Here is a 25593-nt window from a genome sequence, read left to right as displayed (position 1 = left end):
TTAAGGGAAATAAAAAATAAGGGAGAGCACTGGGAAACTGCTTGAAATAAGGGAGAATCCCAGGGAAAACGGGATATTTGACAGCACTGCTGTGTATGCACAACTTCCTGTCCATGCATGGATTATCTTCTTCATCCCAACAACTCGCAGAAATTTAAACGCATTTCAAGCCTGTTTATAACTCTCCTAATTCCTTCCTGGGAACTGTAAATTCTATGTAAATAAAGAGCTACCCAGTGCTGTAAATATATCAGTGTTGCCAAAAACACATATGTCAAAACAGGTTACAAAAACTCATGGTTAATAAAAGAAGAGAGCCCATCCAAAACTACACTTGCAAACTGTACCCTAAACTTACAAAATGCTAAGATACAATAAACCAATCGGAGGGGATGGGGGATGGAAGAAAGGTTTGTCTTCCAAATAGTAATCATTTTTTTAAAAATGTCTTGAATTCAGTGGAGATGAATAAGGACCCCTCCAGAAGTCATTTTCATTATGAAGATTTGTGCTCACAAGCAATCTTGCTTTCAATACTGTTTGCGCCTGCAAAGGTTTTGGGTGGAAACACTGCTTTGTTTGATGTTGAAGCTCAACATAAAAAAAAAAACTAAGATCATGGTTGTCAGGATCCTTCCCAGGGTTGCTCATGAGTAACGATAGAGCCTTCAGTGGTCCCATCACCTCCTGGCAAATAGAAGGGGAAGAAATGGAGGCAGTGAGAGATTTTACTTTCTTGGGTTCTATGATCACTGCAGATGGTGACAGCAGTCACAAAATTAAAAGACGCCTGCTTCTTGGGAGAAAAGCAATGACAAACCTAGGCAGCATCTTAAAAAGCAAAGACATCACCTTGCTGACAAAGGTCCATATAGTTAAAGCTATGGGTTTCCCAGTAGTGATGTATGGAAGTGAGAGCTGGACCACAAAGAAGGCTGATCACCGAAGAATTGATGCTTTTGAATTATGGTGCTGGAGGAGACTCTTGAGAGTCCCATGGACTGCAAAAAGATCAAACCTATCCATTCTGAAGGAAATCAGCTCTGAGTGCTCACAGGAAGGACAAATCCTGAAGCTGACGCTCCAGTATTTTGGCCACCTCATGAGAAGAGAAGACTCCCTGGAAAAGACCCTGATGTTGGGAAAGATGGAGGGCACAAAGAGAAGGGGACGACAGAGATGGTTGGACAGTGTTCTCAAAGCTACCAACATGAGTTTGACCAAACTGTGGGAGGCAGTAGAAGACAGGAGTGCCTGGCGTGCTCTGGTCCATGGGGTCACGAAGAGTCGGACATGACTAAACGACTAAACAACAACAACAACACTGCTTTGTTTCCAATCGACGCATGTCCCACGGCTTCCCTGCCGAAATCCTGCAACATTTCACGCCACAAATATTCTCTTCCTTTCTCTTGTCCTGTTCATGTTGCACAATAGCGCATGAGTGCCCCTCCAGCTGGCAGTAGTGCAGTTAACACTGGGGGAAACATGACAAAACTACTAATAAAGTAACTAATTGTGTGGAAAGTCCAGTATAGATCTATCACTAATGCACTATTACTGGGACACAGCAGAAGTGTTGGAGAATTCACCTATAAAGACAAAACAAAAACATATTCAAAATATACAGGTAATGTGATCTACTCTGGGCAGACACCCCATTCAACTCGATGAAATAATTTTCCGAGAAGCCAAAAACCTGTCTTTTTGATGAATTCAGAGGACACTCAATACACACAAAGATCAGGAAACTTCATCTCGTAGACTGGGATGGATCGGTAATGGCTGTGTCCAGTGTTAATCGCCACTGTTCCAGAAGGGCTCGGAGGAGGCCTGGGGAAGATGGAGAACAAATCAAGGCATCATTTTTAGGTTTTGCTGCATGCTCACAATTTTATTTGTCTTGCTTTTAAGTGCTTGCGATAAGGCACTTCTTTCAGGTTGTCTCCTGCCTGGTGTACTATTAGGAGAAATATCGGGGTGATACCCAATACCCCCCAAGGGTTTGCCTGGACAACCCTATCCATACCAGACGTCGGTCAGATCAATTAACAGGAATTTATTCAGCATTGAAATGGACACCACTTTAACCCCACTTGGAAAGGGAAGAAAGTGACGAGCAGATTGAAAGATACAGATTGAATGCTTTATGCTTTAAGCATTCCTAAACAACAGCTATTCTGTCCAGCTAAGTCATTGTGTCGTAGCTACAGCTTTCTGGTATAGCAACTGCATTCATCCTTATTTCCTTTGTCCTGCTGTTCACTCAACTACAATATTCAATGGCTGTCCGCTGAAGAAGAAGAAGAAGAAGAGTTCGGATTTGATATCCCACTTTATCACTACCCGAAAGAGTCCCAAAGCAGCTAACAATCTCCTTTCCCTTCCTCCCCCACAACCAAAAATTCTAATTAATTCAAGAGGTTTCCTGGAACTTTCTCTGTGTGAAAGAAACTTCATGATGTTTGGGTTATTCCTTCAGAGATGCTGAGTACAGGTGGTTTAATCTGGTTCTGTTATGTCTTCTGTCAAGGTCATGCTGACTATAAAAGTAAGGCCAGAAGGACCCTGAGTTTCACTTAATTTTTCTATCTATTTTCCGTCTGGTGTGGTGTTCTGTATGCTTAGTGTTAAGGTTTAGTCTTATTATAAGTTATTTTAGGTTTAAGTTAAGACTGCTGCAACTGGATTTCTCATGGACAGTGCCAATCCTGAATGTATTGGATTTGTGACCGTTATGCTCATTTGCCGTCAAGTAGCAGTAAAGCTCTGCTGGATGAAATACAATTGCCTCTGGTCTATTTCGGGGGAATTCTGCAATGTGTTTAAGTTGCAACTCTGCTAACTATATGCTGGGATCTACTCTGGATCAATCTTGAGTAGAATTCCAATGACAAAACCATCATGGCTTCCCCTGAAGAATCATAGGAAATATACTGTGGGAAAGGGGCAATGAAGCCTGTTACCACCACCCCTCACAGAACCGCAGTGCCCAGGGTTTCCTGATGAGAGGGAATACCTGCTAAACCAATCTAACTCTGTAGTGCAGAGATGCTCTTTGAGAAAATCAGTTTAGGTCTACTGGTTTCTCTTACTAACAGTCTAATCCCTTAGAACAGAAGCCGGCAACCTAAGGCCCATGGGCCAGTTCCAGCCCATGAGCTTCCTGGAACAGGCCCACGGCCGTTCCGTGGATTGGCACGAGGATTCCGTGCTTTTTTTCTGCGGCGCCATTTTTTTTCTCGCCATGGGGACCGATTTTCGGGTCGGAAGTGCGCTGGAAATAGCGTGTGTGCACGCACACCCCTCACCCAAAGGAGTGCCTGTACATGTGCGTATACGCTATTTCCAGCGCACTTCCGGGACAGAGGAGCGCCCGTGCGCATGCGCACATGCTATTTACGTCATTCTTCCGACCCGGAAGAGTGTCGGAAATAGCTTGAGCGCACGCACGGGCACTCCAACCCACCAAGAGGTCTGCTGGGGAGTGGACTGGCCCAGCCTCAAAAAATGTTGCTGAACCCTGCCTCAGAAGGAAGTGCTACAGATGTTAATGGGACCCTAGTAAGTATGGATGGGAGTGCCCCCACCCACCCCCAAAATAAAGTGGAAACACAAGTTATTTTTGGAAACAAGGAACAACCTGGTAGCCTTGCCTATTCTTCACAAACGCAAAACAACTTCCACAAAATCTTACCGAATGGTGCGTTCCAATATCTGTGTCAGCCTGTCGTGGAGCAAGTTTGCCTGCAGGGTGAACAGATTGGATATTTTAGGGGGAGGGGTGCTGGATAACCACCGCAACCTTCTGACAAATTGGTCTGGAAAAACAGAGCCAGCATTAGCAGTGCTGATCTTGTATCAGAATCCATTGGCATTGTGGGTATCTAGGGCACCATGAAGTTACTGGGATTGGACATGGTGGTTGTGGGTACCCGCACAGTTGGGATTGTCCAATCACATGGAAGCTTGTGCATGAGCAGCTCCTTATGCATTTGGCTTCCATGACCAGAAAGTCTGTGGGAACACATGAATGTATTGGGGGGTGGGGGCAGCTGCATGCCTGACACTGGGGACAGATGTGCAGTCTCTTTCCCAGTGACTGCCAGTGATTCACACAACTGGTGTGCTGGGGGAGGGGTACACATCCAGGATTATATCCTTGCAAAAAGTTAGGTGAATAACCATTTCAATGAAACTTGCCAACACCAAAACACGTGTCTGTAAGCCACAAATTGTAAAGGCAAACTCTTAGGGCAGGGGTGGCTAACCATTTGGGGTTTCAAGGGCCACGTTGAACCATTGTCAACCCTTCAAGGGCCGCAGGTCAAACCTGCTGACGCATAAAAGCAGGAATGGTCAACTAGCCAAATTGGGTATAGGCATTAAAAAAAAGGACAAATTTTAGGGTCTCTCATAGGGGAGGGGTTCCACACAAACCTTTTAGCATCACAGAGAGACCCACAGGAAGAAGAAGACTTTGGATTTTATATCCTGCTTTATCACTACCCGAAGGAGTCTCAAAGCGGCTAACATTCTCCTTTCCCTTCCTCCCCCACAACAAACACTCTGTGAGATGAGTGAGGCTGAGAGACTTCAGAGAAGTGTGACTAGCCCAAGGTCACCCAGCAGCTGCAGGTGGAGGAGCGGAGACGCAAACCCGGTTCACCAGATTACGAGTCTACCGCTCTTAACCACTACACCACACTGGCTCATTAGTGGTTGGGTGGGGAGAGGAATTTTGAGGGGCTAGTAAAAAAAAACTTTTGGCATCATGATATCACAGCAGGGGATCCATCGGAGCACTCAATAACTAAAAATAACATTCTAAAGCTTGCTTTTTATAATAGAAGAAAAAAATAAACAAAAATGGTTTTTTTTGTGTGGGGAGGGTGGACATAGGTTGCAGTGGGACAATGTGGGTTAACCAGCCCTGTCCCAGGGATTACTATAATGATAAGGATGATGATGATAAAATAAAATAAAATAAAATAAAATAAAATAAAATAAAATAAAATAAAATAAAATAAAATAAAATAAAATAAAACAAACAACAACAACAACAACAACAACAACAACAACTTTGTATGCCACCCATCTGACTGGATTACACACAGGGTGGCTCCCAACAGAATATTAAAAACACGATAAAACACCAAACATTAAAAACTTCCCTTAACAAGGTTGCCTTCAGATGTCTTCTAAAAGTCAAATAGTTGTTTATCTCCTTGACATCTGATGGGAGGGCATTTCACAGAGTGGGTGCCACTGCCAAGAAGGCCCTCTGCCTGGTTCCCTGTAACCTCACTTCTCATAGTGAGGGAACTGTCAAAAGGCCCTCAGTGCTCTATCTCAGTGTCCGGGATGAAAGATGGTGGTGGAGACGTTCCTTCAGGTATACAGGGCAAAAGCAGTTTAGGGCTTTAAAGGTCAGCACCAACACTTTGAATTGTGCTCGGAAACATACTGGGAGCCAATGCGGATCCTTTAAGACCAGTGGTTCTATGGTCCTGGTGGCCACTCCCAGTCACCAGTCCAGCAGTTTCCGAGTCACCTTCAAAGGTAGCCCCACATAGAGCACATTGCAGTAGTCCAATATTATGAAAGTTCTGTATGGATTTCAGCTGCACAGACATCAGCATCCCACCATCTTTGCACAGAGAACACTCACTGGAGCAAAAAACAAGGCTTCACATAAAAGAATGGCCATCAAAAAGCAGGAATGTATATGGAATATATGTCTTAGCTGTGCACATTCATTCTCAGGTGGTTTTGCCCACCTTGAGTTCTACATCTCTACCTGCTACCTCCTCTGAAGGCTCACCTATTCCCTAGAACAGGCTTCCTCAACCTCGGCCCTCCAGATGTTTTTGGCCTACAACTCCCATGATCCCTAGCTAGCAGGACCAGTTGTCAGGGATGATGGGAATTGTAGTCTCAAAACATATGGAGGGCCGAGGTTGAGGAAACCTGCCCTAGAAGATTCCTTTGTATGATGCTTGCCAAAGGGTGCCTGTTAGTGTGGGGAAGAAGGAGTTATCTAAGTATAGAGGGGTGTTTGGGACTCCAACTCCCATCAGCCCTAGGCAGCATGGTAAATGGTTGAGGATTATGGGAGCTGCAGTCCCTAGCATCTGGGAGGGTGTCATGTTGGCTATCCCTAGTCCAGAGACAGGAGAGCCTTAGCACTCTTAGAATCATAGAATCATAGAGTTGGAAGAGACCACAAGGGCCATCCAGTCCAACCCCCTGCCAAGCAGGAAACACCATCAAAGCATTCCTGACAGATGGCTGTCAAGCCTCCGCTTAAAGACCTCCAAAGAAGGAGACTCCACCACACTCCTTGGCAGCAAATTCCATTGTCCAACAGCTCTTACTGTCAGGAAGTTCTTCCTAATGTTCAGGTGCAATCTTCTTTCTTGTAGTTTTTGAATCCATTGCCCCGTGTCAGCTTCTCTGGAGCAGCAGAAAACAACCTTTCTCCCTCCTCTGTATGACATCCTTTTATATATTTGAACATGGCTATCATATCACCCCTTAACCTTCTCTTCTCCAGGCTAAACATACCCAGCTCCCTAAGCTGTTCTTCATAAGGCATCGTTTCCAGGCCTTGGACCATTTTGGTTGCCCTCTTCTGGACATTCATCGCTAATGAGGTCCAGCATACCTGGTGCATCTGTTTAAGCCCTTAGCAGGATCAAGTAGGCGGATCATGGCCCAAGTACTTACCTTGGTTTCACACTGTGCAGCAATTTCTTCAAAAGGAGCCTTCTGGAATCTCTCAATCACAAGGCGTCTCCTTTCCTTCTCTTGTTCCTCAAGCCCATTGTTGTCTTTTGGAGAGAATGGGGGGTGGGGGGAAACCAACCAACTTTAAGCCAATGACTTCAAGCTGCTAACAGCACCAACAGAGTAACCGGAAAGGTGGGAGCAAAGCAAAGGGAAACATCAGGTATATTGTTCACCCTCATCGCAATTTAGGGCCAACGTATTAAACAAAGACCGAAGTGAAATAATTCACCCTTGAAGGAGTATATTATGGGAGCATATTATTTTTTACTAGTGAATACAGAAATGCAAAGCTTTCTTACCTATTGCCTGCTTCAGCGTCTCAAAGGTGATTTCTTCAGTGCTATTCGCCTAAAGAAACAATAGTGTTTAGGGTACTGTGTCCATAGTAGTAAAAGGTCGGCCACAATTCATCTTAAGTGGCTCAAATATTTTTTTTCCACCCCCGAAAACAGCCCTTCGAATCATGTTTGCATGTTTTCTTTTCCTGGTGACATTTTCTCTCTCCCCCTTTTCTTCCTAATGTCTCAACAACAAAAAAAACTGATTTGTAAAAATGTTATATGGAAATGTTATATGTAAATCAAGAAAATCCTTAATAAAAATATTTTTTTTTAAAAAAAATGCATTCAGTACAGTAGATCTGCAAATGCAAATCACAACCCTGGGTATATAGATAGACTGAAAGCACCGAAGAATGTTTATGGGGGCTGGGGAAAGGTGCATTATCTTTGCTTTAATGGAACTGTTACATACCTTTTCATCCAGGCTGCAGCCGGGCAGAATGTCTACCTGAATTGACAACGTGTCCACAATGCTCTTCCTCCTGGACAACCTGTCTTCATCTGAACAAAAACAGAAATGCCTATCTCGTCAATACATCATTGTGTTTTCCAGTTTTCCTTGCCCCAAACTGAAGCGAGTCAATTCAAATTTCCGTGGCCCCTCCCAGGCCCCTATGTCTGGCCCTTAGGACTCTGTCCAGCCACACCTCTTGTCTCCACCCCACACCCCTCACCTGCCTGCTTCACACCCTCTTTGAGTGCTTTTGCCTGGCTGGACTTCATCCTGGAACTCCAATAAGCCCTCTTGCTTGCATGGGTAGAGGCAAAACTAACCCCAAACTAACAGTCGGCATCAGCTAAGTGTCCCTGGGAGAAACTGGGTCACCATCAATGAAAAGGTCCTCTCCCCAGTTGTCTTCTACTTGATTTCAGAAGATAGGGGACTTACAGGAAGGCATAAAGGTGTCAGAAAGCAGACAAGTACATAGCTGGTGCCTCTGATTCCTTGGCCTCGAGCCATCAAGGGCTTTGCGAGAGAATACCAGGCACTTTAATTGTGCACAGAAGCACACACTGGAAGTCCGCGAAGAGGCAGCGTAGGGTAGCGGTTAGAGTGCAAGGCTGCAATCTGGGAAACGGGGGTTCAAACCCCCACTTGGCCATGAAGATTACTGGGTGACTTTGGGCAATTACCAAGTAGTCTGGCCTACTTCGTGGGGGTGCTGTGAGGATGACGTAGAGGAGAGGAGAGGAGAGCCCGTGGAGGAAAGGTGGGATATAAATGCGAAGATGGATTTTTATTTATTTTTAAAATACCTATGAGATGCGTACAAATATGCTACATCTACTAGGGTTGCCATCAGTGCCAGATTTACATATAAGCTAAACAGGCTATAGCTTAGGGCCCCACTCTCTTGCCCCCCCCCAAAAAAAAAAATAAAGGAAAAAACTGGATGTACATTTCCAAAATATAAGATAAAAAACAAATAAAATAAAACATACATACAGCAACAGTGTTTTGTGTTGTGTAGGCTCCTATGATGTAAGTAATGGGCCCCGCCTGCTGGCCTGCTCCCTAAAATATCACCGGTTTGCTCATTTCTATATCAATTACTTTGATAAAATACATATTTTGTTATGTGCAAATGGCTGTAGATACCTATTAGGTCCATAAATTACCATATAGCATATATTCAACACAAGGAACAGTGACAATTTGTTGCTGACAAAGGACAGCGGGACATATAAAGGGACCCATTACCTTCAGTAGCTTAGGGCCTCATCAAACCTAAATCCAGCCCTGGTTGCCATATTTCAAAAAAGCAAAAACCAGGACACCCCATATGGCAGCCCTAATGTCTACAGTTGTATGGGTCACAGCTGCTAGGAGCAGGGGAAATAAAGGGAAATGGCACAACACTGGGATTCTCTATCTATGAGCATAAGGAGCTTATTTGGCTGTCTCTAGATCCTACCACCATGAAGCTATAACGGGAACAAGCAGTGGCAGCTCCAGTTTACCTTTCGACTTGCGCCTGCTTTTATGAGGCTTTTTGCCAGATGGGAATAGAGCTACATTTCCAAAGGTGCGTAAGAATGGAAACAGAAGCTTTAGGATGACATATCATACGGAAAATCAGGGGGGGAAATGGGGTAGCAGAAAAGTCACCAACGTTTGGGCCACAATCTAAAGAACTGGGCTACCCGAGAAAGGCTCTGGGTCTCAACTCCTTTGCAATGCTTTGAACTGCATTTAATATGTTAGTGATGGAGAAGGAGCCTGTTCCCCACCCCCAAGAGCTAAACATGTATGTGTGCGTGTCTCACTCTGTATATAGAGACACAGAATCAATAAGACTATTGAGCATGCCTAAAAGTAGATCCAAGAACACTTTGTTGTTCACTAGAAGTGAAATGTATCACAGCATTTATTCATCTTCCAAGGGCTTCCACGATGGGTAGAATACCGTATTTTTCGCTCCATAAGACGAACTTTTTTCCTCCTAAAAAGTAAGGGGGAATATCTGTGCATCTTATGGAGCGAATGGTGGTCCCTGGAGCTGAATTTCCCAGGGGCCAAAAGAGGATCATGCTTTTTATTTTACAAAGAGAAAAGGGGGTGTTGAAAGGACCCCACTCAGCAGCTGATCAGCAAGAGATCGGGAGAGAGATAAGAGTCCCGGCTCCCTTTCAGCCCCGCCCTCCATTGTTGAATGTGCTGCAGAGGGAGGTTGTTTGTTTCCCCAGCGACATGTGACTGGCTGATTAGATTATCTGTCTGGAAACTGTAGAAAAGGCTCCCTTTCCTTTAGAAGCTGCAGAAATGTGAGTCGAACCCCATAAAAACGGGGCTTTTCCTCTTTGCTTTTCCCCCTTTGTGAAAGGAGCTTTGCTTTTCCCCCTTTGCAAAAAAGCTGCAAAACCTTTAGCTGATCCTCAAAACAACAACAACAGGGCTTTTCCCTTTGCAAAAAAGCTGCAAAACTTTTAGCTGATCCTCAAAAAAAAACAGGGCTTTTCCCTTTGCAAAAAAGCTGCAAAACTTTTAGCTGATCCTCAAAAAAACAGGGCTTTTAGAGGAGGAAAACCAGACAATTTTTTTTTTCTTGTTTCCTCCTCTAAAAACGAGGTGCGCCCTATGGTCCGGTGTGCCCTATGGAACGAAAAATACGGTAAATAGCTGCAATCAAGAAAGCCAGTAAGATATGCTTCTTAAAATGTATGCAGGTACATTTCACTCAGATAATATTATGAGTATTTGGGATTGTCCTACACCAAGAATGGGGAGCCTGGTTGCACTTCCAATGTTGCTGGACTGCTGGAAAGCACCAAAGGATGCTCTACGCAACCCCCTCCCTTAAAAAAAGCAGCTATGATAAACAGTGGACAATGACTACAGGAGAAGAGGATGCGTGAGCCATCAGCGGCTTACCTGTCACAAGCGGTACATATGGCACAGACAGTCTCTCCACGCAGTAGCCACTGCCACCCAGCGATTCTGCCATTTGGTTGGTCAGGAAGAACAAGCTGGTTTCGTCCTTCTCCAGGGACTTGGGCAGGCTTCAAAACATAATTTGCAATTGTGGATTTCAAACCATTAGATAAAAGAAGCAAAGAATGAGAAAAAGAGAGAGGCATGGTACAGAAGAGTGCATTAGAGCGAATTAACCAAAGGTGCATATTGCACCCTAGATCTGATTCTTAAATAGTATTTAGTACCAACAAGACCAGGAGTGTGCCTTCCAGGCCTTTCTACCAAGCCACACCCCTTCTCCACAGGCCACACCCCACACCGGCCCTGCTTCACACCTGGAGTGTTGGTACCTGGCTGGAATGTGTCCGTGAACTTTGATAATGCCTCTTGCTTGTCTGAATGGAGGATACAGAGCAGAGCAGGGTGCAGGTGTTTGTCAAAACTAAACTACTGCACAAAGGTAAAATTTGCATTGGTTGCTCTGCACACTTTTGCCTCTGGTTCTGCCCGACACTAGAATCTGGCTCCAAGAGATTGCTCAGAGATTGCCCTACTGAGAAAACTCCCCCATTCTTGCATTAAAACTTGGAGAACACAGAAATCTGAAGAACAAGGCAGCTTATGTACTCAGGATAGCTCAGTTGGTAGAGCATGAGGCTCTTAATCTTAGGGTCATGAGTTCGAGCTTCACATTGGGCAAAAGATTTATGCATTGCAGGAGGCTGGACTAGATGACCCCCACAGTCCTTTCCAACTCTATGATTCTATTTTGTCCACCCAGCCCAGTACTGTCTACTCTGAGTTTCAGAGGCTCTCCAGGGTCTTGGGCAGAAGATCAGTCCTCATTGCCTTTTAACTAGACATGCCAGCGACAGAGATGGTCTTTCACTGTCCTTAAGTCAAAAAACATTACTGGTTCTCATGTTCTACGAGTTGTTAAAATTTCACATACTTGCACTTCTCTCTGAAAATTGTTTCAGGTAAAAAATAGGGTGCTTCTACATGTCTGGTTTCAATGACCTGCAACACAGAGTGGAAAAACAAGACAGCGTTTGACAATTTTCTCAGTTTGCATTCTATGCTAAAATGTATATGTCTGCAAATAAATAAATAAATAAATATTACAAGTGTGGATGACATAGAATCATAGAATCATAGAGTTGGAAGAGACCACAAGGGCCATCCAGTCCAACCCCCTGCCAAGCAGGAAACACCATCAAAGCATTCCTGACAGATGGTTGTCAAGTCTCTGCTTAAAGACCTCCAAAGTGGGAGACTCCACCACACTCCTTGGTAGCAAATTCCACTGCCGAACAGCTCTCACTGTCAGGAAGTTCTTCCTAATGTTTAGGTGGAATCTTCTTTCTTGTAGTTTGAACCCATTGCCCCGTGTCCGCTTCTCTGGAGCAGCAGAAAACAACCTTTCACCCTCCTCTATATGACATCCTTTGATATATTTGAACATGGCTATCATATCACCCCTTAACCTTCTCTTCTCCAGGCTAAACATACCCAGCTCCCTAAGCCGTTCCTCATAAGGCATTGTTTCCAGGCCTTTGACCATTTTGGTTGCCCTCTTCTGGACACGTTCCAGCTTGTCAGTATCCTTCTTGAACTGTGGTGCCCAGAACTGGACACAGTATTCCAGGTGAGGTCTGACCATGTTTGAGGGATGAGCCTGTTTCCTTTAAGCCCCAGCCCATGCCTGCTGTCACTCACAGCAGTCTGTCTCTGCAGTTCATACGTACTGCCACAAGTAACCCCCCAACCCAAATTTGCTTTGGGGTCTTGATTTAGCCAAGCCGGAAGGGCAGTTCTGCTATTGTATCAATGCAAGGCACACTCGGGAAAAAAAATCAGAAGTGATACAGCACCTTAGTAACATGTTGGCAAAAAGCAGGAACAGCGATCATCTGGCTTAGGAAATTGAGGTATGCGGCTACCAATGCCATCACACTACAGCGATGGAACATGGGCAAGTTGTCTTCGTTAAGGATTGCAATGTCCTACAATGAAAGGAAGGGAGGAGGGAACCTCATTCAAGGCTGTCATTGCTCATATTTTTTTTCATATGGGTGAAAAGACTAAGAGCCAGGAAGGTAAAACAGCACCCGTCTCCCGAATCCCAGGTCACTGTTAAATCTTTTGAGTGGAGAAGTCAGTTCATGTTTAATTTATTAATTTATTTATTTTTTGCATGACAAACTAGCCTTAATAGTTTGTGCAGTGCACAACACATCTTAAAACAATTTTTCAGGACATGGGTAGTTATGATCTGACAGTGTGTTGGAGCAAGGGTTCCCAAACTGCGGTTCGTGGACCATCAGTCATTCAGGAGCTTTGTTCAGGTGGTCGGGGACGTGTCCCGCAATTAAAAAATATTGGAATATGATTCATGAAGAAATTAAAAAAATAATAAAAACAGCACATAGTAAGAAAGCAGAATCATACTTATTAGGAATAGTTAATGGGGAAATACCCAAAGAGAAAGTGGATTTTTTCCTGTACGCGACAACCGCGGCGAGAACATTAATAGCCCAACATTGGAAGGATAACTACATCCCAACTAAGAAAGAGTGGCTGAGTAAGTTAGCGGAATATCTGGAATCGGCAAAGCTGACCAATATAATAAAACAAAAGCCAAAAAAGGTAATTCAAGACCAATGGAATTGTTTTAATGAATATTTGAATAAACAAGGATCTAGAGAAAGGTTTTGGTTATGTTTAGAATAGCATTTAAGTGGATTTATGGTAACTCTGATGTTAAAGGGAAGAATGGCAAAAATGTTCAGATAGTGTAGGTAGTGAAATGCAGCAATGGAAGTTGACTATTGTAACTTTAACAATAATTTACTTTTCCTTTTCTTTCTCTTTTCTGCTTTTCTTTCTTTCTTTCTTTCTTTCTTTCTTTGGCCTCTTACTTTTTTCTTTCTCTGTATTTTCCTCTTTCCTTCTTTTCCTTTATTGTTTGTAATGTAAACTGTTTTTTTTTATTGTGTGTAATGTGTATTTGTAAAACTTGTAAAAATTTGTAAACCATTTGGAAATAAAATAAAGATTTTATATATATATATATTTTTTTTAAAAAAAAGGTGGTCGGGGGTAGATCCTCAATTTTCAAGTGGTCTGTGGGATTTATTCATTCATTTATTTGAGAACCCCCGCATTAGAGAATTCACAGTTTAAGCATATTCAGGATCCCCTGAAATAAAACAGCTTTCAATGCTGTTGTTTTTAACTGTATGCAAAACGGTCAAGTAATTCATTTCACACTCACCTAGGATGACCTTTTTTTTTTTAAAAAAAAAGCAAGATCTACCATAAGAATAAAATTACCAAATACACTACTTATTATCACTGAGAAGAGAGCCCCAGGAAGTAGGGGCCAGGAGGGCAGAGTGGCATTGTTTTCCTGGCTTCCCAACATGGAAGTCGCTGCCAGTAACTGAGAGGAAGAGGAAAAGCTAAGTGACAGGGAAGTTGGTAGTGCCACCACAGTGGTGGAGTCAGCCAGTGGCCACAGGTACTACTAGCAATGGCTGAACAGGGATGGGCAGGTGTCAGAAAAGCCTACCCCCATCCATCCCAGGAACAATGGGAACACTGTACTGCCCCCTTCTCATTCCTGAGCCTGCTCTCCACATCAACTAAGCTTTATTTTGAAACCTCAGCGTGTACAAAAATAAGGTGAAACAAAATAAAAAATTATTTCCAGTATCACCTTAGAGACCAACTGAGTTTGTCTCTGAGTTTGTCTTCTGGAAAGAGAAGTGGCTGAATTGCAACTAATCACCAAACTTAAAACCATGGAGAAACCTGGTCTGAACAAAGACATTGGATTCTTATCTCATTATACATAACAAAGCTATCTTTAGCCATCTCACCCCTTGCCTTTCCTTGCAAGACTAATTGCAGCCGTTATCAGCTGATCACCCATTCCCACCACCCTTCTGAATAATACCCCTCCCCACTCCCTCACTATATTTAAGGATCTGGTGACTTCTGTTTCAGTGTATCTGAAGAAGTGTGCATGCACACGAAAGCTCATACCAAGAACAAACTCAGTTGGTCTCTAAGGTGCTACTGGAAGGAATTTTTTATTTTGTTTCGACTATGGCAGACCAACACGGCTACCCACCTGTAAAAAGAAGGTGAGATTCTCAAGGTGCAAAACGATGCAGCAGGTAGATTCAAAGCGTACAAAATCAGTGCACCATTCTTGATCAGAAATACGGATTCCAATCTGTTGACGCGATATCAACAAAGCCAATCAGATGCACTTTGAAAGCCTTACCGTACCTGCAATGCGATAGCCACTCTGATGAGGTCAATGACCACTTCTTCATTGGCTAGTTCAATTGTCATGAGAGCCAGCGTTGTGTAGAGAAGCTCAAAGTTCTTCTGGACATTGTCCTCTTCCTTACATCCAAGGTAGACATGCCTATACAGCTGCTGCCCATGCTAGAGAGAGCAGAAAGGAGTCTTGGTTAAGGTTTTCGTTGGAAGATTTAGGATAAAAGAAATGACTTCTTTATACACAGTCTAACTATGGAACTTGCTCCTCCAGGAGGCTGTGATGTCCACCAAGTTGGATGGCTTTGAAAGAGAATCGACAAATTCGTGGAGGAGGTGGCCATCAATGGCTGCTAGCCATGACGGCTATGCTCTGCCTTGACAGTTGGAGCCAGCAATGCTTCCAAATACCAGTTGCTGGAAACCATGAGAGGAGAGAGGGCTCTTGTGCTAGTCTTCTACTTGTTGGTTTCCCACAGGCATCTGGCTGGCCACTGGAAGAACAGCTGCTGGACTAGATGGGCCATTGACCTGATCCTACAGGCTCTCCTTATGTTCGTATGTTTATGTCAGATTTTTTGGAGCCACTAGGTTAAAGTTACCAGATTTTTTTCTTTTTCTTTTTTAAATAAAATTTATTAGTATTTCCACACAAAACAACAAATAAAAAGCATACATTCTACATATAAAAACAACCACACCACAAAATACAAATAACAATCAAAATAAAACTAATACATACCTATCATCCCACAGAAACACTGGAACACACCAATCTCATTATTATAACCTTATTTCAAATCTTACTTGGGGGACTTCCTCACGTTCTCTCCTCTGCGTTCAATTCTAATTTACTTTAGTAACTTTGTAACTTTTTAAACACTCATTCACCATTATTCTTAATCTTCAACTAACATCTTATCTTATCTCTATCTTATCTCTATCAACTTATTATAACTATAATATCTAATATATAAATCACAATCTTAACTTCTTATATACTATTTTAACCTAACATTGTATAGCTATCGCCTATTATATTCATCTGGTAAAGTAACCAGATTCTTTTCAATGAATCCGGGGACACTTTTCAGCTTCAACGGATTTTGTATGGGGAATGATTTGTAAATCTGGGGACTTTTCCCCGGGAAATGGGGACGCCTGGTAACCTTACACTAGGTAATACTTGGTGCACATTCACAATACAAGTATTGGCTTTTACCAAAGCCAGAGCAGCCTCTTCAATCAAGTGGCCCTCCAGATATTTGGGAATGCGACTCCCATCAGACCCAGCCAGCGGAGCCAAATGTCAAGGTTGGTGGAAGTTGTAGGTGATGATAATAATAATAATTATGTGTTATTTATTTCTATCCTGCCTTTTCCCCCGGACTGGGACTCAAGGCAGCTTCTTATGGTAGACCACCAAGAGGACAGGATGCTAACCAGTTGAGCCTTTGGTCTGACCCAGCAGGCAGACGCGTAGGAAGGTCAGGTGGTACCCAGTGCGAAAAAAATATTGTCACCCCTCATTGATTCCACCCATTGCAAAAATGGTTTTACATTATTTCATATTTTCTTACAAAGGAATAATAACAAGTAATAGTAATATTTAAAAACTTTTATTTATATCCCGCCCTCCCCGGCCGAAGTTGGGCTCAGGGTGGCTAACATTAGATACATAACATTGGTATAAAATCAAACAATCATTAAATTACCTCCCCAAAACATCTCAAAATCAAATTAAAGTCTAATTAGATGGCTTTCCACAGGGTTAGGGTTGGGAACAGTAAGTGCTCCACTGAACTGAAATTTCAGCCTTTATGACATAGGAAAACAGCCAAGTGAACAGCTATTTTGGTGGAGGAGGGTCAAGATATTAACCGATATGCATGAAATTTCATATATAGCTATATAATCCCTAGTATACTAAGATAAGACCTTTGGAGCAGGCATTTTCAAAAAATAAGTTTTTAATGAACCGCCCTAGTAGGGCAGTAATTGTTCCTTGATAATTTGTCACCCCCTCCATTATGGAATATGGGGCGGCCCACCCCTTATGTCCCCCTTGCTACGCCCCTGCCAGCAGGGCTCATCTTATCTTCATCTAGCCCATAACTGTCAATTCTGTCTGGCAGCAGCACAGCTCTGTTACTAGACTTTGCATTTAGAGGAGATGCGAAAAATAAATTCTGGGCCCTTCTACATTCAAATCACAGGTTCTACCCACAGAGCAGTGAGTCCCTATATCCATTACCTAACAGTATGTGGCATCTCTTTCTTCTAATAATTGATTTGATCTTTAATAATATTATTACCTTTTTGATGAAATTCGCATCTTGCCTTGAAATTTTGTCCCGTTTTATCTTTAGATCTGAAACATCAGGTATTATTCTGTGCAGAAACGAAACAGTATGTTACTCTCAAAACACTTTAATAATTATAATTTGCAAGCAAATTACTTCTCAGCGATGCAGACACTCGGAATCATGCTGTGAAAAGTATTTAATTTATCCAGGCATTTTCGAAGTCATCTCCATTTTAATTACCGCCACATTTTGCAATGACAATAGATTTCCTGTTTTAAAAGGGGGGAAATCATAAGGAATTATGACTCAGTACAGGTATAGTCCATTTTATGTTTTGTATAAAACAAAAATATAATTACAAGCTTAATTAAACCAGGAGCAATTTCGAAGAGCTACTTAACATTCAGGGAAGGGCACTTGGAAAACAAAATGATCAACTGCTGCATCAAAAACATTCAGCTGTTACATTCCTGCACTTTTCCTCTCTTCACTGACAAAATGGAACATGGAAAACAGAAGAAAAATGTGTACAGTGAATGGCATCTATTGATCACAGTTGGAAAACATAATTTGTTACTGTAGTTTTCTCTTATTTGCTATATATTTTGAAAACTTGTTCACTTACAAAGCTGGACACCTCATAAGATATTGAGAGCAAATTTTGCATGACAGTTCCTGAGATCAAGGAGCAGGTTTTCATAGATGACCGGATAAAACCAGACACCATTTTCAATCAAGATGGTGGACTGAACCCTTCAAAACTGCACTGATTTCCTTGGTTTCTTAAAGTACCCAAACAATTCTAGGTTTGAGACTGGCAGTACATTATTAATTGCCTGCCTTCAGGAGGTTAGATGTGGAAACCAGAGCTCTGAACAAAAGTATAAATAGCCTGGGCTACCACATCTATTGCTAGAGGAATGAATCCAACGAACCACCATGAGCAGAAACAAAATTGTAACATGAACTTTTGCACTAGAATTCCTGCAGGGTTCTAGAGCAGTTCTTGGGCTTCTACTTGCACAAGAGGTGACACAAGTGGAAGAATATCTATGGATTTAGTCGTATTTAATCTGTACAGTCTTTAATGCACAAACAGGCCAAACTGGGGCCCTGGGCCCAATTTCATGTGGATGACCACAAGGAATAAACAAGGGCAAAGGAGAGAGCGGAAAGGGGGCTGGATCCAAATAAGTCAAATACAGAGAGGACCCACCAACACCAGTGGGCATGACACATTTAAGTCCATTCGTTTGAATGGGTCTGTCTCCAAGGAGAAAGAGAAGGGGGTGGGGGCTGCACTCACTTTTAGCTTTGATGCCCCACATATGGAAGTGCACCCTTGGACTCAGCTCAGCATCTCCCCATGAGATGATGATGATGATGATGATGATAATGATAAAAATGATAATAATAATAATAATAATAATAATAATAATAATAATAATAATAATTTTACTTTCTTGGGTTCCATGATCACTGCAGATGGTGACAGCAGCCACGAAATTAAAAGACGCCTGCTTCTTGGGAGGAAAGCAATAACCCTAGACAGCATCTTAAAAAGCAGAGACATCACCTTGCCGACAAAGGTCCATATAGTTAAAGCTATGGTTTTCCCAGTAGTAATGTATGAAAGTGAGAGCTGGACCATAAAGAAGACTGATCGCCGAAGAATTGATGCTTTTTGAATTATGGTGCTGGAGGAGACTCTTAAGAGTCCCATGGACTGCAAAAAGATCAAACTTATCCATTCTGAAGGAAATCAGCCCCGAGTGCCCACTGGAAGGACAGATCCTGAAGTTGAGGCTCCAGTACGTTGGCCACCTCATGAGAAGAGAAGATTCCCTAGAAAAGACCCTGATGTTGGGAAAGATGGAGGGCACAAGGAGAAGGGGACGACAGAGGATGAGATGGTTGGACAGTGTTCTCGAAGCGACTAGCATGAGTTTGGTCAAACTGCGGGAGGCAGTGAAAGATAGGCGTGCCTGGCGTGCTCTGGTCCATGGGGTCACGAAGAGTCAGACACAACTGAACAACTGAACAACAATAAATAATAATTTATACCCTGCCCATCTGGCTGGGTTCCCCCGGCCACTCTGGGCGGCTACCAACAGAATATTATTATTATTATTATTATTATTATTATTATTATTATTGCAATAAAACATCAAACATTTAAAACTTCCCTAAACAGTGCTCCCTTCAGATGTTTTCTAAAAGTGAGATCGTTGTTTATTTCCTTGACATCTGATGGGAGGGCGTTCCACAGGGCGGGTGCCTCTACCGAGAAGGCCCTTTGCCTGGTTCCCTGTAGCTTCACTTCTTGCAGTGAGGGAACCGCCAGAAGGCCCTCGGAGCTGGACTTTGGTGTCTGGGCTGAACGATGGGGGTGGAGACGCTCCTTCAGGTATACTGGACCGAGGCCGTTTAGGGCTTTAAAGGTCAGTACCAACACTTTGAATTGTGCTCGGAAATGTACTGGGAACCAATGTAGGTCTTTCAGGACAAGGCAAATGGTGGGAAGTGTGATGGTTGTATTCTCTGCTGGTATTCCTGGAGACCAGCCACCACTCTCTCAACATGCTTTGGAAACAATACATAGAAATTGTCTTCTGGACACCCAGATAATTATTCTGGGCTGGGCTGGGCTGGGCTGGGCTGGGCTGGGCTGGGCTGGGCTGGGCTGGGCTGGGCCCCAAGACAATAGAAATGTCATAAATGCCATGCACCAGGCCTGAAGGCCTCCAAAGACCTGATAAACATTAATGTTTATCTGTATTGGACCAGACCACCCACCTCACAATCTGACATGGACAATGTTTGGTCCCTCTCCACCTTTTACTCCTTTCCTGGGAAGAAGACGACAAGAGGAGCAAAAGGGCAGCAAAATTATAGAAGGATGAATGGACTTGGATCCACACTACTCTGCTCCAAAGCCCTGCCTATGTCTGAGTAGGGATGGATGCATCTGCCAATCTCTGTTTCTTATTTCCCCCAAAGTCACTTTGCCCCATTTCTGGATCCATAAGTGATTCCCCTCCCTTTAAAATATTCCACACAAAAAATCGGGTACAGTTGCCCAGGAATTTTGCCCAATATAATATAGTAGTTTTGTATGTAATTTACACTAGCATGTGCACACATCTTGGCTGGGGAGTTGCACCACAACTGTTTGGAGAAGTGGAAATTTCGAATGACAGTTGTGTTTTGGTTCACTTCCTGACCTAAGAACTGCACATTAGATAGGTTTGCATCAAAATGAAGACCCAAACAAATTTCTTCCCCACTGCTTTATAGGAGTGGGGCTTTATGTGCACGAACTGCAGAAGGAACATAGTTAATGGGAGTTTGGGCAGAGATGGATTAATCTCTTTCTGCATGCCACCAATTTAAGCGTCTACATCCGAGATTCCCATGGTACACTGGCATGAGCTACTGTTGCATAGGGACTCAACTGAGACCCTGTCAGACACGAGCATTAACCTTATCCCTCTGAGCTTCACTCGGTTGTCGTGCCGATCAATAACGTTGTGCAGTATTTCCAGGACCAGCTGTCTGAGTTCAGAGTCATCCATGAGTGAAGGAGAGAGCAAAGGATCCAGAAAAGGAGCAGGCAGCGCAGCAGAAATGGTCTTGGCACTGTATCCTGTTGTGACCTGGTTGGTATCAAAGAGAAGGTAAGCAGAAGTCATCAAAGAAATGATTCAGCCAAATCACACAGCCAAAAGCTGGGTACAAAAGCTGTGCCCTTTTAACTGAACAAATTGCGTAGGCAAGAGCTGTGTCCATTCAGCTGCACAAACTGCACAAGAGAAAGCTGAGCCCATTCAACTGCACAAATAAAAGAAACCCACCAAAAATCGATGTAGTTCCTTTGTTTTAAGTAGATTTTTTTTATCATGCTTCTCCTCCAAGGGGCTTGGGGCTGTATACATGGCTCTCTCTCGGTTCATTTTTATTCCCACAGGGGTTTTTTGTGAGGTAGATTAGGCTGAGCGATGGTGACTGACCCCATGTCACCCAAATTGAGCTTCCTGTCAAAGCGGCCATGTTGGCTGCCCCTGCAATGACTCCTTTAGAGAGTGTAAGGGCGTAAACCAATGGTTGGCAGAATGGTTTACAAGCAGTAAACTTTGATGTAATCTCTAGTAGAACATCAGTGGAAACCAAAAAAGAAAGAAAGAATCAATTTACAACAACCTCCCTGCCTACTCAACTCTCAGCATTTCTCAGTCTCACAGATAACCAGACAAGTAATTTGCAAAAGTATTTGCAAATCTAGACTAGTCCTATGGAAAACACCACTCTCCTTTACTTTTTGCTTTGAGTTGAAAGAAGTGGCTATTCTGCCTGCTTAGCCATGCTGTAAAATGGATCTTTTAAAATTAGGATATAAAAGCCATCATGTCAGTTCCCTCCATTACTTACCATTAGTAATGATCTTAGAAGCATAATTTGAATTCGCCTGGTTCCCAAATCCCTAAAGGAAATGGAGGGAAAAACCAAAGTTAATTTGAATCAACACTTCTCTCTCTCATTCTCTCTCTCTCTCTCTCTCTCTCTCTCTCTCTCTCTCTCTTAAAAAGTTAAACAATAACAACTTCCATAGTTGGTGGCGGTGGGATGCAGAACACGATAAAATGTCAAGATAAAATGGCAAGCTGGAATAGTAAGTCTAAGAACAGAAGTAAAAGCTGGAAGAATCCATGTGGCCCAAGCAACAAAATGCTGTAAAATGTTGGACTTTAGTTAAAATCCCCACTGACTAGCAGAAGTGATGCCTAGGTCATTCATATTCAAACGAGAACTCTGAAGACCAAAGTGGTGAGCATAACTGCCTTCCAAGCAGTTGACCAGGGTTCGTTTCCCAGCCAACGTACCAACCAGTGATTTGCAGGCTGAGCAGCCGGCAGCGGAACAGCCTCGGTGTAAAGAGATGGAAAGACAGTGTTCTGTTTTTTTCCACATTTGCCTCGCCAGAAAGTGGCAGTATGGCAGGGAATCTAGCAATTCTAAAGGAATTCGGGAATAGCTGTGGGAAGGTTGCGGTGAGAGAAACAGAGAGTCTTGGACTCTTGATGGACTCTAAGCATGCCTTGACCGTGGTGAATGTTTGTACAGTGGTACCTCTGGTTCGTTCCGGAGGTCCGTTCTTAACCTGAAACTGTTCTTAATCTGAGGTACCACTTTAGCTAATGGGGCCTCCCACTGTCGCCACGCGATTTCTGTTCTCATCCTGAGGTGAAGTTCTTAACCTGAGGTACTACTTCCAAGTTAGCGGAGTCTGTAACCTGAAGTGTTTGTAACCCAAGGTGTTTGTAACCCGAGGTACCACTGTATATATTTGCTACCAATATGCTTTTTATGCCTGTCATGTAAACCTCTAGAATTGACTGAATCTTTATGGTGTCCAAGAGTGTTTAATGCCTACTGTGTGTACCTTCAATAATATCCTTCCAAGGGAGGAGCTCTGTTGAGGTGTAACTCTGCAGAGTATGGATGCTGGCACACACACACAGCGAAAGTGATGCCGGACCCAATCCTTCTTAATCATCCATCGGAAGTTGGTGGACTGATCCAACAATTCATTCATTTGATGTCTTTATATCCCGCCTATCTCCCAAGTTGGGATTCATCTTAGATACGCCTCATGTTCCCAAGTGTAAAAAGAGACCAGTAGTGTCACTATGTTGGCAGGGCCCATTAATTTTGGCCACCAGGAAGGAAGAGAAACCCGTCAGACTTTTCTGGCTTTGAAGAGACCTACTGCTGACCTCCTTCCTTAAAGGTTGAAGTAGAAGACAAGAGAGGGACTTGGACCCTCTGAATGCTCAAAATATTCCCATGTCCTTTTGAAATTGTTGGTGCTCTATTTAGGGCACATTAAAAGAACGGTATTATTTTGGGGGCTGGGGAGGGGTCATCGCATTAGTTAATCATAGAATCATAGAGTTGGAAGAGACCACAAGGGCCATCCAGTCCAAAGCCCTGCCAAGCAGGAAACACCATCAAAGCATTCCTGGCAGATGGCTGTCAAGCCTCTGCTTAAAGACCTCCAAAGAAGGAGACCTAATAGCTTCTGTAGATTTCTTTGCAAGATTCTAATAAAACAACAATTGTTTTCAACATCAACCTTTTGCAGCTTGCCCGTCTCTTTGGTGTTTGCCATCAGCTGTTTAAAATAAGTTTGCAAGTGTGTTTTGAGAGATGTTTTTATTATTGAACAAGAATACTTTGTTTTGTTTACAGCATGACTGGGGGAAAATCGTTTTTTCTTGTTTTACACTTGAATTTATTGGCTCACTGGGCCCTTTCCAGTCCTCTGTTGCTATGTTGAGCCTTCCGATCACCTAACAAATTAATTTCCCTCTCCAATAATTCATGAGGGACCCGTCCAGCCATATAGAATGTGGTTAACTGGAAACACGTTCGGCTTTCTATAAAACTAAAAGTTCTGACCAATGTGGCAGAAGGCTGCCTATTTTGGCCTCGATTGATTCTGTAGGCTTCTGAGAAATGCTTTCTAGAAGAGAATGATGCTGATAAATGGGCTTCTGGTGGAAATGAATAATTCAGAATCATTCGACTTCATTCCCTACTCATCGATTTTCAGACGGGGAGTCACGAAGCAGCGAACTTAAGCCACTCGGGATGATTCCTGTTGTGATGGGGATTTTATTCCTCCATAAATTCAAATCATCAATACATAGTTATATTTTATTCATTGCTTTTCTAAGGAAACCACCAGACTCCCATGGCTTTTTATTTTTCAGTTTTAATTAGGCATATCAACCTCTAGAATTCTTTATCGGTCTGGTTCTTTTCTGTGCTGCATACAAAGGAGCAGACCTCTCTTAGCCCTCTTGGTAATGTTTTTCTTTGAATGAGGCTAGCAAATGATGCATAATATACTAGTGTGTAACTGAGGATTGTCCAGATAGCATTTGCTCTTCCCAACCCTCTACAAATATAGTTTCATGCTGCAGAGAGAAGCGATAAGTGGTCTGAAGCAAATTGTGCTCTGCTGTTCACTACTTCTGATTCTGCAGTCCCATTCTGATTTTGCTAATCCATCTCAGGTCTGAGAGTTCACCATCAGAATCATTAGTGTTGCCCTCTTCCTTCAGGGTGTCACCCACTTTGAACTGGGTGTTTAGCCTGGAGAAGAGAAGGTTAAGGGGTGATATGATAGCCACGTTCAAATATATAAAAGAATGTCATATAGAGGAGGGAGAAAGGTTGTTTTCTGCTGCTTCAGAGAAGCGGACACAGGGCAGTGGATTCAAACTACAAGAAAGAAGATTCCACCTAAACATTAGGAAGAACTTCCTGACAGTAAGAGCTGTTCAGCAGTGGAATTTGCTGCCAAGGAGTGTGGTGGAGTCTCCTTCTTTGGAGGTCTTTAAGCGGAGGCTTGACAGCCATCTGTCAGGAATGCTTTGATGGTGTTTCCTGCTTGGCAGGGGGTTGGACTGGATGGCCCTTGTGGTCTCTTCCAACTCCATGATTCTATGATGATTATGATTCTATGATTCAGCATATGTAATGCAATTCTATTTCTCCCAAGTTGTTATTTGCTTTACAGACAAAATTGGAAACCGCCTATGGCTACACACTTTTCTCTATGGAAATCAGATTAAAAAGAACAGGGCTAGTTTAAGAGTTGGGTTGTGCTCATGCAAAGTCCCTCCACACCATTTTGAGTGATTCCTCCTTGACCCATCCCCACCTGGTTTGTGTGTGTGTGTGTGTTCCTGATTCTCCAGAGAATTTTTTTAGCAGGGGGAAGCAAGAAGTCACAAGGGGGGGGGGAGGACAAATAGGAAAAGCCCCTTTTCTATATGCTTCCATCTGCACATAGTATTCAGGATCCAAGTCCTTATGCAAAGCCTGCCATCTTTGTTTCTGCCTCTTTTTGGACAAACAAATTTACCACCGGAAGCCCCAGATATGTAGCAATCTGAACAAACCCAAACTGGCTGGTGTCCAGTGTGTGCGAAGTTGCTCCCAGAACAGGAACCTTCCCCATAATGAACAACATAATCTCAGACCGATGGTAGTCTGGCAGGTTGCTTCCAAAGAAACCTAAGTGCAAAGAGAACTTTTTTAAAAAAATTCCAGAAAGAAATATTAACAGACAACAATGGATTTTCCTCTGCCCCGAATGAAAAACCAGCAATTGCTAATTGTTTTGTCTCCCCAGGCTCGATTTTATCATGCGTATGGTTTTAGTTCTTTCTTTCTTTTTGCTATTTCCCTTGGTTTGCATGTAAAAAAAATCCCTCTCCTGTTATGATTTTTTTTTAGATTTTAAGAAGAAAAGGAAATCCGAAATATTCCACTTAACATGCATTAGGACAGATGTGGTCAATGTGGCGCTCTCCAAATGGACTACAACTCCCATCATTCCCAAACATCAGCCTTACTGACTGGGGCTGATGGGAGT

General features: G+C 43.0%; 1 protein-coding gene across 1 annotated transcript in view; it reads right to left on the bottom strand.

The window, feature by feature from the left end:
• Positions 1 to 1332: 1332 nt before the first annotated feature.
• EFR3A (EFR3 homolog A) overlaps positions 1333 to 25593 on the bottom strand; it is a 76803-nt gene continuing 52542 nt past the window's right edge. The window contains exons 12-25 of the mRNA XM_033155869.1: positions 25118 to 25232; positions 21576 to 21627; positions 20631 to 20803; positions 17157 to 17232; positions 14848 to 15009; positions 12423 to 12554; positions 11501 to 11568; positions 10507 to 10634; positions 7546 to 7634; positions 7092 to 7140; positions 6730 to 6833; positions 3698 to 3747; positions 1700 to 1833; positions 1333 to 1592 (exon numbers count right to left, since the gene is read on the bottom strand). Coding sequence (XP_033011760.1) covers positions 1728 to 1833; positions 3698 to 3747; positions 6730 to 6833; positions 7092 to 7140; positions 7546 to 7634; positions 10507 to 10634; positions 11501 to 11568; positions 12423 to 12554; positions 14848 to 15009; positions 17157 to 17232; positions 20631 to 20803; positions 21576 to 21627; positions 25118 to 25232 — 1304 coding nt within the window. The 3' untranslated portion in view covers positions 1333 to 1592; positions 1700 to 1727. The remainder of the gene's footprint in view (positions 1593 to 1699; positions 1834 to 3697; positions 3748 to 6729; positions 6834 to 7091; positions 7141 to 7545; positions 7635 to 10506; positions 10635 to 11500; positions 11569 to 12422; positions 12555 to 14847; positions 15010 to 17156; positions 17233 to 20630; positions 20804 to 21575; positions 21628 to 25117; positions 25233 to 25593) is intronic.

The sequence above is a fragment of the Lacerta agilis genome, chromosome 7 (assembly GCF_009819535.1).
Source record: "Lacerta agilis isolate rLacAgi1 chromosome 7, rLacAgi1.pri, whole genome shotgun sequence".
In the NCBI taxonomy this organism is placed as follows: Eukaryota; Metazoa; Chordata; class Lepidosauria; order Squamata; family Lacertidae; genus Lacerta; species Lacerta agilis.
Note: the sequence above shows the minus strand (reverse complement) of the source record. Positions and strands in the feature narration are given on the sequence as shown.